Here is a 17,708-nt window from a genome sequence, read left to right as displayed (position 1 = left end):
ATCTTTCCCCTAGGTTTTAAGAGTTTGAGCAGAATTTCTCCAAAAGGTTTTGGTTGGAAATTTTAGTTCAAGATTTTATTTTTTATTTTTTCCCTGAGGTGTCTGTAGTACCAAGCTATTATCTGTACAGTGATCCTATAAAATGATTACACAGTAAACAACTAAGTTTTACCAGGATTTCCTTCCCCTTAACTATGGCAGTATAAATGTTCATTTTGCAATTTCACTTATAGTCCTTTACAGGAAAAAAATAATGTCTCTTGATCAGCTTAATGTTTGTAGCCTGAATTTTTATAGTTTGACTCTTCTCAAAATATTATTCAGTAGTAATGCATTGTACTGAACAATGTAGTGTAGTTCTTTCAGCATCTGAAATAGTTGTTCCCTGTTTTTCTCCAGGACACAAGTTTTTGCTTTTCCTTTGCAGCCTAGACATATTAGTTAAAGCTGCAATAAAGAACATGTTTTAAACTTTCTAAAAAAGGTTAGAACTTTTTTTTTTAAAAAAGACTCCAGGACTCCATTCATTCTCTAGAATGGTGATATTTCTAAGTATTCACTATTCAAAAAAAAAATAAATAAAATAAAATAAAAATTTCTTTATAAGTTGCTAAAGGCTAAAGAGGAAAACAGCCTCCAAACTAGGATTTCTTTTTTTTATCTTCAGAATCTAGGAGGACAATGTGAGCTGAGGCTGTGGGGTGCAAATTGCTTAATCTTTATTGAACTTTTCACTCATGTTATTTTAGCTTAAAATGACTTGTACTTTCCAGTGGCAAAAAGAGATTATTTTTAATTGGAATTGTCTATCTCAAAAGATAATTATTGTGTAGCCATCTCTAATGAGAAACGCAAAGGTGCATAAAGTCCTGTGTACAGAAACACAAGATGCAGCAAAGCTCAACAGTTTTTAGTTCACATATACAAAATTGAAGTCCAAATAGTATCGCTTACTGTGTATTTTTTTAGCAATGTGACAGTATCTACAGCTACTTAGTAGCTGGCTGGCATTGGTTTATTAAGCCTGAAATCAGCTTCACTTCTACTGAAAAAGAAAAAAAAAAAGAAAAAAAAAAAAAAAAAAAGGAGTCTCCACGGCTTTCAGCTTTTCCCTTAAATTAAATAAAATATATCCAGCCTTCTTATTTTCTGCTCCGTGGACTAGACAATATTTTTTTTATTATCATATTTTTAAGGTAATTTTTTTGTATCCTGATATTGGACAGAACCACTAAAAGTTACACAGCACATAGAGAGCAAATGCTTACTTTTTTTTATTCACACTACAATATAATGAAAATGAATGACAAAATTACTATTTAACAACTGAGACCTGTGGGATTGTCTTTGGGGAGAACGTTTTAAAACAGATAACTGGTTCTATTTTGAAGTCTGGATAAAAATAATGGTATATCTGAATATATGCTTGACTGAAATTCTAGTCAGCATCATGGTCACACTGATTTGTTAATGACTTCAGGGACTCTGATCCTGTATACTAATATAGCATAAGACCACACATCACAATTTGAATGAAAAGCATTAAGTAAGCTAATCAATTTAAAGTGTATTGGTATATAGAAACACTTTTGTTGGTAAGTTCTCTGTTTAGATTAAGTTTCTGATCTATCAATAGAAAAAGAGGCTGCAATTTAAACTGTACTTTGGTCTGAATGTTTTTAGTCATAAAAACATTTATTCATGAAATAAAAGAATTTGTGACGTGATGGAAATTGTTTGAAGAGGTAACTTAGAATACTTGCCTATATTAAATATTGCTTTAATTATCAAGGGAAATTAATCATTTAATACAGCTAAATAAATTTTCCTATTTAGGAAGGAATTTGTAAAAAAAACTCCTTTTTCTAAGTGTTATATCCCTGAAAATTACTTATATTCCCATCTATGATAAAAACTATGCCATTGTACTGTGTAACCACCTGTACCAGTAAAATGTCTGTAAAATGATATTAATTTATAATGCAAAGGTGAAGATCTACCAAAAAATGTGTGAGGAATCTAGCCTTAGGGACTAATAATTCTTGTATTGCACTTGTAATATGCTTTGTAAAATATTAGCTCACAGAAGAAGAATAACTTTTAATTAAAACTGAGTTTGAAATCACTTTATAAACTGACATTATGTTCATTTTCTGTTCATTGTGAACATTCTGTTGCTGTCATGAAATGTAAAGCTGGTTCATTGGTAGCAAAGAATCACTGACCCTTTAACCCCAGAGGAATAACATGTATATGAAGTTAAATGTTTATATTCTCTATCACAGCATTTCAGAGTCTTACAGGAGAAAGACAAGTAGAAGCATAAACATCTTAAATGTTTTTGAGGGTAGTTATAGTCATCCATGTATATTCACACATGTATGCATGCATGTACATACATATACAAGCATGTGGAAAGAATTTTAAAAACTTAAAGGCTTTCATCTTACCTAACACTCACTGCCAGAAAATAGACATCCAGATTTTCATCCAGCTTCTTTCTACATCCGATGGAGAAAGATAGAGGCTGCAATAGCATTCTTTATTCCACTCACCTTATTTTAAGATTAATGTAAGTTTCAGAACTTGTCTCTTATGCTAAACATAAACTGTAATTTAAAAGTAATCATTAAAATAAAATAATGACCACAAACATGCACTACCTGAAGTAATGGTATTGTAAAACAAATAGCAACTCAGTGACTCCTTATATATTTCACCATTCACCAGAACAGGATGAAGTGAGGAGAGGAGTTATACTCTTTTTTTGTTTGGTTGGTTGTTTTTGTGTATATATATATATATATATATTTAAAAAAAAAAAAAAAGAAAAAGTTCTCTGAAGTGATCTTTCCAAATATCGATAATAGTAATAGAGAAGTTTGTCCACTTTATTTTCTTGAAATTATGTATACATATATATATTTACAGTTTATTTATTTATTTAATGCCTGTTTGTCTTGTGCTGGGCCAAATCTCATTGGTTTAGATGAATCATTTCCTTAGATCTCATTTCTTCATGGTCTCATTGACAACTATGACCATGTTTTTTTAACAGAGGGAAGATGAGCCAGAATGGACAAGAACCTGTAAAGCAGTCAGGAGTGGGATTAACCGATGCAGAAGGTAAAAAGAAATACAAACAACACTACAGTGGTATCCCGTTCTATTTATAGAACTGATATGATGATTTCTCTTACTTGTTATGTTATGAAAGATTAGCTTATGTTCTCTCTGTATTACAGATTAAGGTCCTGGCTTTCATTTACTCTGAGGGCCCTTTACAAATAACACTAATGTAATGAGTCTTCAGTTCAAATGAAAACCTTGTCTTGCCTGTTTATTTAAAGTAATTAAATAGTTAGATTGCAATGAATAATATCTGTCTATCAATGTTCATTGCTTTTCATAGTACTGGAATAAAAAATATGAAGTATGGAGCTGATTCAGTACCCATTCAATCAGTAGAAAACATCCAATGTCTGTCAGGCTCTATTTTTATAGAATTTCAGAATATTTACTTTATGAAGTAATTATTTATTTTGGTGACTATATAAAATATTAAATAAAAATGTTAGATGAACATCAAGCTTGACTACTGCACTTAGACTGTGATGAAATTCTTATCTGATTGGGAAATTTTGAGTGATTTTTTTTTTTTTTTTTTGTATGAATGTGGTACTGCTAAAGAAGGAGCCATTGTAATATTGGAGCTGGGAAGAGCCTGACAGTATGGCTGTTACAGTTTCATGAGCAATGCAATCATCATGTATAATAATGGACAATTGCATGACACTTAAGAGACAGTGTTTTGTATTAAAGGATATGTTAGGAAAATTCCATTTCCCTTTGTGTAGAAGGTATATTCTTTCAATATATGTTTCTGTTGACCTCAAATATAAAACTTAATTGTCATGAACTTCATGTTATTATTGAAAAAAATATCTTTATCATTTTAATGCATTTCAGCACTGCTTTGGGTTTTTAATTAATTCATAAATTGAAATTCATATATACAATTAAAGTTAACTTCATGTTAAGTTCAGCCTTAAGAAATCAATATTTATCAGGTTTCTGCAATCTGTATACATGAGGTAACAATTGCTTTTGCTATATTTGAGGTAAAAATCATCTAATGTTGCACAGATTTGAAGAAATTAAACCAGAATTTGAAGGGCGAACAGTAAACACTCTTTTTCAAAGCAAGAGTCCTGAACTGTGTATATACATTTTACTAATTCTTTAAATACATGTTACTCGTCGTGCAAAAATCCAAATTCAGATGCTTATCAGACTTCAATTTGTTCAAGGGTATTTCTAAATATTTCTAAAATTAACTACTTTTAAAAAAGAGAAGTGGTGGGAAGAAAATGGGAAATCAGGAATTTTCCATTTTTACTTTGTGATGATATGTTTTATACAGAACGATAACTGTAAACAAATAGCTTTCATCATTTTGTTCTTCATGAATTGCCCCCTAGTTAATGTTTTGGATCATAAACTTCAGTACATACAAATACAAAATGTTTTAATGTAATGTTTGCATCTCACACAGACAAGCACACGCATAAAAACAAACAAAACAAAACAACAACAACAAAACTTTACAAACTTTCAAAAAGATATGTATGCAGCATTTGGTCACTAAAAGTGCTTTTCCAGCCAAGGGCATATTTCTGCTAATCTTCAAAATCTGCGGGTAGCTGACGAGATGAAATTCCCTAATTTTCACTTATAATGCAACTAAATTCTCCTAACCTGAAAACTCTAAGATCTGCAATTACAAGTCTGAAAAAGATTAATGGTCCTCACTAAGCATTTTTTCTCCCATTTGAAAGAAGCTGGACTGGCCAACCAAGTTTTTAGTGTCTGATTTCTAGCAGACTATATTGATACTGATCAATTTCAAATGATAAACTTAAGTCCAGAAAACCTTTCAAGAACCTTTCAGTTTCAGCATGTAAATATAATTAGCTTGCAGAGTTCAGAATTCAGAGGAACTCAAGATTAACCAAAATTATTTCAGGATTATAGAATTATTGTGGTATTATTTTGATAAATGAAAAAAAAAAAAAAAAAAAAAAAGTGAATGAAAATCTTAAAGTCTTCAAGATCATATTATATCTTTTCTGTAGCATGCTTTTCTATGTTATGGACCAGAGGAGCCCTGCAATTAACTGAAAGTAAATAGTCATTCCCATGTTTTATTAAGCAGTGGCTCTCACAGTTAACACTTGTATTCTCATTTGAAAATAAAGATTTAGTGTTATACTTTAAAACTTTTAACTATAGTACTATTTTTACATTTTCAAATACTCTTAATGGATGAATTATGTGAAAAGTAGCCTATGGATACTTTTAAAACTGTGTGGAATATATTTAATTGCTTCAACATGCGAGTCTACTGCTACTTGAAATATTTTAGTCACCCAGGCCATTCAAACAGGCCTGGCAAATATGGCAGGGGACTTAGACAAGATCTTTAAGACAGGTAGCAGAAGGCAAAGCAAGGTAGGAGTCTCAAATGGCAATGAAAACTGTTTTTTAGGAAGTTGAATCAGGACTGTGGCAACAGGGTTCAGATTCAGCTCACTGGGTATGACACAAAAATGTACGTCAGCAGAATCATCAGGGAAAAAAATGCTCCTTTTGTAATTGTTTACCCACTTGAGAAATGTGCTAATGTTCTGTTGGGAATGTTTTTGTGCTATTAAGATGTACCAGTTAAGTTATAAGTAAATATTGGAAAAGAGTATTATTTACTTTGCTGAAACAACCAAATGGTTGGTAAAAATAACTGTGAGTATTGCTATGACAACCTTTGTTTCTCTGAACATATCACTTTGTCATTTTCTGTATTTTCACACTAGTTATTAATATAAAATAATTCAGAGTTTTGTTCTTGGGCACTGTGTTACAGTTATTTTTATGATATGCGCTGTTGCATGCTATCTTATACTGGCAATTCTGCCCTGAGCAGAAAAAAAATAATTTTCTTAAACTTCAGTAAATCTTATGACACATATTGTGATCTTTGTTGAGTTAATGCAAACCAATTTCTCTATTCATTTCAGAAAGTGCAATATCTTTTGTTTAAAGATCACTCATGACATGTTTCTGGAATATTACAGACAATACAGACAAATTAATGAACGTGTTACATGTAAGGATTGAAACTAACAATTAAAAGCACATGATTAATATATTGATTCAGTCGTAGATCATGACTGGTTTATCTTCCCTATGTAACTGCTAAGCCAATAAATCACAGATGTTATTTTCCACCTAGCAACTATTTATCCAATTAAGAAATATATGGGGAAAATTATTTTCTTGTATTTCAAAATAGTAAATATACAAGATAATTCCAAGTACCATTATTTACAATAGAGAAGAGCTATAGCTATAACTAGCATTTTAACTGAAGTTTTAACATAATTTGTTATAAGTAAATTTTGGGTCTTCTCAGTTTGAAGATGCTATATACATGTAATATATCATTAGCATTACAGACACTGAGGTCCATCTGAAACAAATGATTTAGGAAAGATGAAAAATATTTTAGGAAACATCATTAAGCATGACCTGGCTTCACTTGTTCAGTATTTCAGTATTCTTTGGAATGAAGGAATACTTGCAAAGCCTCTATCATACTCTCTGCTTGGCCTCGTTGACAGCAAACTGTAAATATTATATGGGAACTGAGAGACTCCCTACCCACTTCCTCCAACATAGTGATTTATTTATTTATTTATTACTATTTTTCTTTGGGTTTCCATGTCCCGAATACCAAACACTTCTCTACACTGTTCCACCATGGCCCAACTGTTCACTTTCTAACCTTCCCACTATTCCTTTGAGCATCAACAGTGTACTAAAATTAATTCCCATAAGGAGGAAGCTCTCTCAATGTAGAAGTGAGTGAAACTGATCCAAAATGTCTAGAATGTTCTTATAAAACTTTTGTAGACCTATTTCCAGACCTGAGCAGGAGGAATATATTTATAATTTTTCAAAGTCTAACAACGAGATTACTGATATTGTGCAAGATAATAGAGCAGTACCCATTATTTACATAAACATTCATAAACTTTTCCAGAATTTTGCTTTTTGCATTTTATGCATTTGCCTGAGTTACAGATGGGAAAAAAAAAAAAAAAAAAAAAAAAAAAAAAAAAGTGAAATAGCAAAAAAAAAAAAAAAAGGTGAAATAGCATACAAACCTTAAAAGAGGTGCAGGATGTCACTCTAACACTCTAATAACATTTGGGAGGAAAGGTGTATGATACCTGGAGTAAGTGACTGGCAATCATTTGACCCATAAATTCTTCTTCATATTTCCTGGAGTAGTCCTGGTGAAATTCCTGTTCACCATGTCTGCCTGGTATAGATACAGCAGATGGAAAAAAGGTCTTGCAAGCTGTATCTTCCTTTCTCTTGAAGGGATACCCTGGAGTAATATGTGGATTAGCTGTTGAGTAAAACAAGGCATGAAACAAACTGACAGTACAAGCACAGCCAAGCATTTCCGCTTTCTAAAAAGTAATTAAAACTCAGAAAAATGTATTGGTTCATTCTCCTTTTACTTGCAGTTTAGTCAGGCTAAAGTAACTTTAATTGAGTAAAAGTACTCACTGGGTTATTACTGAGAAAGAACAAGGACTTTAGATGCTGCCTAAACATACTTGCCACATCATCACAATTTAAAAATTTAGCGAATTCTATTTCAACAATTCTATTGTTGTTGTTGTTTATTTTTAACTCCAATGGTTGAACTAAAAGAAGCATAACATTAGGCCTTCTGAAGACATTCAGAGACAAATGGTCTTTATTCCAGACCTTCAACCAGACAGATACAAGTGAGAGGAGAAAAGAAGGCAGATGAAGCAAAGACTAATCACAATACAGTTACTGAGATTTGCAAATTCTTTCCTATTCACAAATTTCTACTTTGATGTTTTAGTTGCCTAGGCTGAAAATATGTATTTTATTGCAGATGAGAAACTTGAAGTTATCTGTATTATTTCACAGAAAAAGAGGACTGTGAAATCAGATTAAAATATGATACTTAATATTAATGAAGCAGGTTATAATTATGACTGGACATCTTGCTGGATTAAAATCAAGGAGTTTTTTACTCTCTTTGTATAACTAATGGTGACTTTGAATAAGAACTGAGATTGGGAAAAAAGTAAGAGAGAGATTGGGTTAAAAAGAAATTATATAACTGTGATCATCTAAAACTTTCATTCTTTCATAATCAAGTATAATTTCTATTTTTGTATCTATTAGAAGGTAACTTCTGTGAAACATAATGCCATCTTTCTTTTTAACTGTTCTTAAATATACAAAAAAGAAAGTTAAATTATATACTGTACAACTTCTCATTTCTATGTTTATGTCAGGAAGTGAATAAATAAATGGATGAATGGCAGTAGTCTCCAATTAACCTACAAATCATACATTGCATTTATTTTTCTTAAATGTAGTTAAATTTAACTTTTTTTTTTTTTTTTTTAATTCCTATCCTCTACCACATAATCCCTGACTCGCAAAACACTAGAAGTATAATTATCAGCAGTAAATGAGCAAGACAGAACCATTTTTTTTCACAACAGCAGAGAATTTAATTTGTTTTGCAGTAGTTCCATGTTTCTGTACCAAGGCTCTATCCGGTTCTTTTCATTTTAAAATACTATCTCAAAACTACAAACAGAACCATCTATTGTGTTCTTACACAAATGGGATATACTGTCTTTGCTTGTGCTGTCTTCCCAATAACTCATCAGTGTTGAATCTTCAGTGCTACCACATACTAAAACATAAGAGAACCTGAAAAAATAGGCTGGACTTTCAAGCATACTTCTTGAATCAATAAAATCTTGTAACCTCTGAGCACTTGACTGTTGACTTGATTGTAATGGATATTGAGCCATGAATTTAAGAAGAAAATCAGTCAATCTAAAGTGTTACCAACACTGACCTGAGCATTCTCTGAATTATATATATATTTTGTTTGTTTCTCAGTTCATGTCTAGTAGTATATAGAAAAAGAAATTGCTGAACACTCTCAATGAGTTTCTTAAAGACAAACACAAACTTGTTCATCTCTTTTCTAAACTACGTTTTTTAGCAGTAATAAACCCCGTGTTTATAGGTTTATTGAACCATTGTGACTTAAACATTGTTTCTAAAATAAAATATTTCTGACTCTAAATAAAAGAGTTAAAATGTGATCCTTGCTCAGGATTAGATCTAAATGAAAGAATAACTCATTGTCAAGTTCCTCTACTATCTTTATAAATAAAAAGGCTACAGTTCACCCTCTCATTTTTTTAAACTGTCTTTAACATAAAATCACAACCTTGCTTTCTGCCATCGTCTTCTAGCTAATCTAAAAGGATTACTCTCTAGTACTCTTGACAGCATAAGATTAATCAGTGCCACCAATATTTAAAGCAGAAAATACTAGCAAAAGGTGATTTCTTGATTTCTTGCCTGAATAACTGCTTTAATACAAAGTGGGGAAAAAAAAAAAAAGGGGGAGGGGGAAGGGGAAGTAGGATAAGTGAATATAAAGTAAATATTGCAGCTGCACTTGCATCTAGCCTGTCACATGCTGATTACCTCATACTGCACCACCTTTATTAAGGCGAATGATAATTTGTATTTCAAAAATTGAAAAGTGGGATATTCTTTCTGTCATAAGGGATCCTCAAACCATGAATGAGGCTTGAATACACTGACAGTAGTCTTTCTCCTTCTCTTTCTATTTTAAGTTATCTGTAACATTTTATACATGCTTCCCCAAACTAGGAATAACTACTCTAATACCTAAATAATTAGAAAAATTCTTTTAAGATAAAAAACAACAGCATCATAAACCTAAGAATGATTAGATTCCTCCCAAAACTCTGGTAAACATTTTTTTCATCTATCCTTGATTGGTCCAGTTCTCTAATTTGCCCACCTGGCTCTCCAGTAATAATTGGAGCAATTAGTTCTACCTTCCTGAGGTATTTGCCCGTATAACCCAGCTGTTTTTCCTGAAAAGATGCAGAAAGAATTTAAATTTGAAAAGAAAAGAAAGGAAAAGAAAAAAGTGACTTCGTCCACAGATTAAAAAAAAATAGGGGGAAATAGGACTAGGTAATCTTATGTATTATTGAATCCACATCAAAAACATTGCTTTATATAATTACAATCCACCCTATTGCTAAATTATTACTACACAGCATCATTAAAAGAGTAGTAAGTAATCCAGGGACTGTTTCTGTGAATAACTAGTGGCTGGTCAAGCTGTTTGGGCAACTCTTGTATGAACTGGGGCTGGCTGGATATTAGCTATTAACTCCTTTGGCAAGAAATTTTAAGTAGCTTGATATTTCTAAGCTTTCATTTGAAATGTTTGCTTTTTTCCATGAGATCTGTAAAAAAAATAATAACTATTAAGACAAAAACAAAACAAAACAAAAACCTTAAAGCAAATGAATTTCAACTTTAAACCAAAATAACACCCTTTGATATGGTGCTGCAATAATTATCAGGAAAGATGTTTTTCTTGCTTAATATTCTTAATCACTTTTATTGGCTTTGATCTTAAATGCTTTTTCAGTATCACATCACTGTTTGAGACTTTCAGGAGGATTTTTCTGGTGATTCCTTGGAGGTGTGGTGGGGTTAGAGGGTTTGGGCTTGAGAACAGTAGTGTTAGGAATTCTATTCAAAAATTTGACACAACAACATGCTGTTATTTATTAGCATTTTTGGTGAAATTATTTAAGCTAAGTCTTTAAGAAAAAAAAAAAAAAAAAAAAAAAGGTTATGAAGGCAACCTGATTGTATAGCTACTGACATATTTTCTACAAATACCAGTAAATAAAGGTGACCTTTGGCATCAAGAAGAAAATAGGAGTATTTCTTCACCATCCTATCCTTATCCCCCAAAGGGATTAAAGGTGAAGATGCTGAAATGCATGGATTCTGATATAAGACTGAAGAAGGGCTCCTTCACCTAGTGAGTAATTTAAAACATCTTTTAAATAGAGTCAGTTTTCATGATCAGTGCTTATTTAGAATCAGAGAAAAAAAAAAAAAAAAAAAAAAAAAAAAGGTTGAGACATTAATATGAGAGGGTTAATATTAACTCCTCTTTGAAATGAAAATAAGAGATATTAAGTAGAATTTTAAAATATAATTTTCCTAGATATTTTACATGGTCTCCTTCATAATTAGGTCCCAAAATTTTGTTCATACTTTAGGAAAAAAAAAAAAAAGTGAAATAAAACTGTTTTAAGAGCAAGGGCATTCAGTGCTCAGCTATGTAGAAGCTGTTACGTAATAGTGGCAGGACTGGGGTTAAACGGACCTCAGAAGATATCCTGTTTTTCAAAACACAATATTGTTCCCGAAAGATTTTGCTAACCCGCATCAAAAATCTTAGTGGTGATAAAGGTTTTCATTTCTTTGGATGGTCTGTTCTAGAGTTGACACTAAAATGTTTATCCTAACTTCCTGCCTAATCTTGCTTGCTGAAATTAAAGAGACAAAGAAGAGTCCAAAATTCAAGCTCTTTCGCTCACAAACAGCACATTTTAGCAAGCACTCCCTATGCACATATTTTTTTCAGCTTGCCTAACAGTGATACCACGGTTGCTCCTAGAGGACATTTCTGTAATAGAGCACCACTTTTGTATTTATCTGAAACTGGGGGGCAGGGGCAAGTGCAATAACCTATTTCTATAATTAACAATTCTTTTTAAGTCCTTATTGTTTGTAAGTCATGTAAAAATAGCTAGTAATTCATTATATGGTTTAGAAGGTTATTCTTTATTTCTTTCATTAAATAATTTATAACTTGCTTAGAAATTGAAATATTGTGCTGGGGATTCACAAAGAGCTTTCCCCCCCACACACCTGTTCTTGTAGTATAAATCCTTTTTTAGGCTAATGTTCAAACTTTTAACAGTTAGCATTTGAGAGAGTTTAGAATTATTGGACTGTAAGTTCTATTTCAAGACAGAATTTTTTTGAAAATCAATGTGTTATAACGAATAACACATTTTACCTGTGATGAAACACATTTTACTTGTGATGAAATAGCCAAGATTTTTCTGACTCTTGCGGTTGGGAATCTTCTTTCATATCTACAACTAGAACACTGTGCTTTGTCCCCAGTTTAACTACAGATGAATATGCTTATCACAATGATCCATGTTCATTATTTCATCCTATGATAGTAGGTTTAGAGACTAATTTTAATGAAATGTGTTATCCATTCCTTTTTCTGGAAAAGTTTCCAAGTGGTGTTTTTTTTGTTGTTGTTTTGTTTTGTTTTGTTTTCTGCTAAAGAAATCTTAATAGTTTGTCCTTGTATAGGCATTTCTAATTCCTTTAAGCTATTGTATGGGCACTCTTCTCTATTTTATGATATTTCTTCTTGTACCACTAGGAGGGAATGAAACAAACAGAAGACCAAAACAAATATAGTGGCAGGAAGTGATGTGCTATAAGTTTAGAGCAGGTTGTAATTTGTGTTGTAATTTGTGTTTGTCTACCAGGATTCGGGGGCTTAAACATAGGTGTATCCTGCTGTTTTAAATACCCTAAAGTATTTTGTGGCCCAGTCCAGCTGCTGCTCCAGAAACTCATGGGAATCCTTCAGATTCTGCACCACATCTGCCGTTCTTGAGCAGACACTTCAGTTTCACTAGAACTTCTTATATGGTCCCAGATCCTTACATGTATAGGCATAAACCTGAATTTCTCCCACAGCCAAGACGCTATTCAGGATCCTCTTCAGAGTCAATGGAAAAGAATTGACAGTCCAGGTAGCTCTCTGTTAAGAATCAAAAGATTATCATGAAAATTTGCAATTTTAAATTTGCAAAATTATTTTAGATAGATGAAATCAGATGAGATTACTTTAAGCCTTGTTCTACCAGATGGTTCCCAGGTTTGCATGTGCCTTGATGCCATCCACTGCAAAGGTCTTTCTCTGCAGAAACACCTTTGGCATGTTTTCATTTTGTTATACTTTTTAAAGCTGTCTTTATATTTTTGGGTGCTGCCTTGACTTTGCACTCTGACTGATTGTGCTGTGATAATAACAATGTGACTGAATTTCCATGCCTTGAAAACACATTTCTGTAGATCTCCTGGGTGAAACACCAGATACATATATCTGCCATCACATTTTACGTTTCACATTGCTAAAATGCCTAGAAGTTCACATTGTTTCCAAAAGTCTGGTAACATATTGACTATGATAATTAGTCAGTTTGTGTGATTTACTAGAAAAAGACCCATATGTAACTTCTGTCAGTTCTTGCTGAGGATGATATGGTGTTGTGGTTTAACCCAGCCGGCAGCTAAACACCACAGAGCCATTCGTGCACCCTCCTCCCTCCCTTCCTGGGATGGGGGAGAGAAACAGGAAAATGAAGCCTGTGAGTTGAGATAAAGACAGTTTATTAAGACAGAAAAATTATAATAACAATAATAATAATGATGATTTATGATATTGATGACTGTGATAATAGTACTACCACTAATAATGTGTACAAAACAAGTGATGCACAATACAATTGCTCACCACCCGCTGACTGATGCCCAGCCTAACCCCGAGCTGCTGGTCCCCTGACCCTGGCTAGTGTATATACCCCCTATATACTGTTCAGCATGACATCAGATGGTATGGAATACCCATTTCGCTAGTTTGGGTCAGCTGTCTTGGGTCTGTCCCCTCCCAGCTCTTGCTGCACCCCCAGCATGCCTGCTAGCAGGACAGAGTGAGAAGCTGAAACGTCCTTGGCTTGGTGTAAGCACTGCTTTGCAACAACTAAAACATCAGCATGTTATCAGCACTCTTTTCATCCTAATCCAAAACATAGCACCCTACCAGCTACTAGGAGGAAAATTAACTCTGTCCTAACTGAAATCAGGACACATGGATACTTTCTGTTTACTCCTGCTGCTCACCTCGTATTTATTCACCAGCTTCCTGATCTCCTTGGCTGTGTCTGGCTGAGTGTTTAACTTTTCAGCAACATGTTCTTATCCATAAAATACTTTGTTATGTTCACGAAAGATGATGGATTCTCAGTGATTTTAATGCAATTATCCATTTTCCCCTCTTTCTCCCCTCCCCTGAAGCATACCTTTCTGATTAATCTAATCATCTTCAAGGTTTCTTTTTTCTTGGCAGGTAAAGGAGAGAAGGGAGCCTGGCCTCCTTGTCTCCGGGCTTTTGAGAGAGCGATGCAGACCCTTTAACTCTTTGTCTGTACATTGATCTCAAGTCTAATTTGGGGGTTTTGTACATTTTATAATATACAGAGACTGACTTTATACAGAGACACTATTTTTCATGTTTGAAAAAGTGAATACTACACAATATCCAGACTCAGGATCTTCTTTCACACAGTGCTTTCTCTTCAAACACTCCCACAAAGCTAAATTATCCAAGTTTCTGCAGACTTATGCCACAGATTGGTACACTATATAGTCTGAATTTTAACAATGGTTTTTAAATCTATGACATCTGTACATGAAAGCTGGCATTTCCAAAGTAAAGAATCTGAGTAGTGTTAGAAAGAAAATGAAGATTTTTTTTTTTTTCTGTTTATGAACATTTTATGTACATTGAGCTTTTACATCAAAGGATGTGGGAAACAGAGCATAGGATCCCCTCCTCATCACTCCTTATCAGCAACACCTTACTTAGCTGTTCCACTGAGTAGAGAGGCTACTCTAGATTTATAAAACTATACAAATATAGTGAGACTTGAAGAGTCTTGGCTTGCCAAATGTGGCGGAACAAGAAACTCAAACACACATATTCCTTTCCCCTTTCTGATATCAACTGCATACATGGAGATATTTTTAAGGCATAGGAAAAATAATCTCTGATTTCTGCTATAATTGTACAGAAAATTCTTACTTAGTGATTCTATGATTATAAATTAAGTAAAAAATATTCAGATCTTTTTGGATGCATTTTATGAATGGTTATTCTTACCTGAATAATCCCAGTTTTCGTATTCAAGGTCAATGCCAACAAATTTCTCACATCAGAATTTTTTCAAAATATTACGAGTTCTGATGAAGAGTTTAAATTTCAGATAAATAATGCAAACCTAAGAAGGGATATATAGAAATGACATCCTTCTTCCATGGTTTGACTGAATAACCTGATCTTTATGATGTAGTTTCTGATTACAAAATGAAGGTTCCAATATACTCTCAACTGTTTGAAATACTTTGAGAATACTGGCTGGGCAGTCTTGTGTAAACACCTTTTCTGATTATTCCAGGTTACCTTAGATTTTTAGATAAAGAATCTCCAGATTTTATGCATCACGTTGACAAGAAAATGGAGGTAGTACCCAAAGAAAATGGTCTTATCTGGCAGGTTTAAGTAATGTATGCTGTGTGCATCTGGCCTTCCATCCTTCCTTCTGAATTGCTATTTTTGCCATCTCAAAATGAATTTTTGAAATGACATTCAACTCATTGCAATACAGCTCAAACATGTATCACACAAGTGCTTTTGGCCTCTACCCAAAAGGGGATTAGGAGGAGAGACTGATGATGGTCAGTCTGCTATGCTGTCTCTCTGGACATTTTCAAAGATATACTATACACCTCATGTCCTCTTCCTAGAAGCACTCATCTATTTATCCATCTGTAGATAAATGTAAGTCTGTCACAGATTTACATTTCCATTTCACTAGAGAGAGATAAACGCCCTACTTCTAACATTGGTTCAGTATGACTGTGAGTCTTCAGTAGACAATCAATCTTATGTAGTCTCACAAAAAGTGAAGTCAGCTTATATGTATAGATGAAAATCCTTAATTCTCCAGTCTATTTTTCATTGAGTTTAACCCCTTTGTAGGGATGCAAAAAGTCTCTTCAAAGCTTACTTACAAGACATGGGTAACATACATAGGAAAAATAAAAATCTCTGAGGAAAACTAGATTTACAAAATAATCTCAGCCATAAATCCAAATACCCCACTAAGTAAACTGAGCATAGCCTTACTATGAAACACAGCCTTGACCAAAACTTAGCCTAGAAGCAAGCACTTTCCTGCTTTACTTTACTTCTGAAAATAATCTTACATAATTATTTTAATGTAGGCTGCATCTACATCGTTTTGATTCAGAGCAGTAACATACTTTGAAATAAATTCTTCAGTCTTACCTTGCTTTACACTGAGACATTTTCCTTTTTAAAGTAGATTTGATACATCCAAATCAGGTTAATTTTGAAGTAATCTAAACTGGAAATCTATTCCAGGTGAGCACTTTATGTGCTCCTGTCCCTCGGTATGTTATAACCATAATCAGTATTGAGTCCTTTAGAAGGAGATGGACCACATGCAGAAAAAGATTTTTATCAAGGGTTAGAGTAAATCCAGCTTCAAGTAGATTCCTGACCATATAGGTACCATATAGGTATAGCTGCCACAAAACTGATTCCTTTCATCTACTAGTCTGTTCCTATTGCACCAGATTAGATGCTAATACCAACATAGTAACAGAGAATTAATCAAACATCAAAGTATATAAGGACTTGGTTTGCCACTTAAGTCACTTGAGAACCCAGTTTTCTACCTTTTGCTACCTAACAGTGTTATAGATATAAAAGACATAAAAATACACACATATATCTTTCAAAATATCATCCTGTGATCAGTATGGTGAGAAGACATCTTTGTGTCTGTATAAAGGGGTCTAATGAAATAAAGGAGATATGTGTGTCAGCTGTCACACTGCAAGAAATCAAGCATGAAAAATGTGAAGAGTGATGGACATTTCACTTTCTACTACCACATTGCACTGATGGAAAGCCTGTAACAAAGGGTCTTTCAAGCATTTTTGAAGAGAAGACAAGTACACACACATAAGAAAGTCTCCCAGCTTTTTGGTAATTCTTTCCATTTAATTTTCCTTCTGTAGTATGCTCTCATTCAAGATTGTTCATTTTATGTGAACTGAAGTGATTTATAAGCAAGTGTTATGTAGTGATTTTTACATAGTCTTACATACGTTAAAGTTCTTGACGTAAGTTGTTTGGCTTTTTACACTGTGAATTGCATTTAGTAACTTAAGTTCTTATGTAGGCATATCCATTCAGAACATTGTATTAAACTTTATTAAATTTCATAAGCTTTTTGAGCTTATGATGCTTATGATGGGAAAATTTTCCTCCAGTGAGTTAACAGGAGTTGTGCCATTTACTGAAAATCAGAATTCCATATAGTGTAGTTAGAGTTCTTCAATTAATTGTGAAATAATTTACTTAAATGCATATATTGCATTGTACAGGAAATATTACTTCACTACAATATAAAGTATAGAAGTATACACAGTATACACAGTCATGTCACACATAGCTAACATGCAAGTCAAATAGATGTAGTGTGCTAGATTTAAATTGTGTACCAGTTTAGATAAGAACCTACTCCATAAAAGTCACTGAAATTTCATGAGACTCAGGTAAGATAAGAGGAATCACAGTGAGAAACTTTCAAGTACTGTGGAAAACACAGAAGCAGTGTTGAAGACTGAGAAAAATTAGGACCAAAGCATGTAGCTGACTGAGCAACTAAAGTGCTGCAAATGATCTCTGAAGATGGGAAGCCTGTCCTCTGAGCAACCCTGAGCTCAGACTCCACAGCTTTTACTCTATTATTTATCAT

At 33.2% G+C, this 17,708-nt stretch overlaps 1 protein-coding gene and 1 long non-coding RNA gene across 10 annotated transcripts in view; one reads left to right on the top strand and one right to left on the bottom strand.

The window, feature by feature from the left end:
- Positions 1-17,708, top strand: part of PCLO (piccolo presynaptic cytomatrix protein) — a 371,480-nt gene that overhangs the window by 319,128 nt on the left and 34,644 nt on the right. For 6 of the 8 annotated variants that reach the window (XM_084534908.1, XM_084534909.1, XM_084534911.1 and 3 more), the window contains one exon: positions 3,059-3,126. In XM_084534908.1, the coding sequence (XP_084391034.1) occupies positions 3,059-3,126 (68 nt within the window). Of the gene's footprint in view, positions 1-3,058; positions 3,127-3,690; positions 7,237-17,708 lie in introns of those variants that run through there. The other 2 variants (XM_084534913.1, XM_084534912.1) reach the window with 2 other exon arrangements.
- The window catches only part of LOC311444176, a 35,338-nt gene that overhangs the window by 5,598 nt on the left and 12,032 nt on the right, over positions 1-17,708 (bottom strand). The window contains exons 2-4 of one of the 2 annotated variants that reach the window (XR_014697687.1): positions 12,742-12,838; positions 7,290-7,450; positions 2,451-2,501 (exon numbers count right to left, since the gene is read on the bottom strand). This is a non-coding gene — a long non-coding RNA (uncharacterized lncRNA). Of the gene's footprint in view, positions 1-2,450; positions 2,502-7,289; positions 7,472-12,741; positions 12,839-17,708 lie in introns of both variants that reach the window. The other variant, XR_014697688.1, reaches the window with a different exon arrangement.

The sequence above is a fragment of the Aythya ferina genome, assembly GCF_964211825.1.
Source record: "Aythya ferina genome assembly, chromosome: 1".
NCBI classification, from domain to species: Eukaryota; Metazoa; Chordata; class Aves; order Anseriformes; family Anatidae; genus Aythya; species Aythya ferina.
Note: the sequence above shows the minus strand (reverse complement) of the source record. Positions and strands in the feature narration are given on the sequence as shown.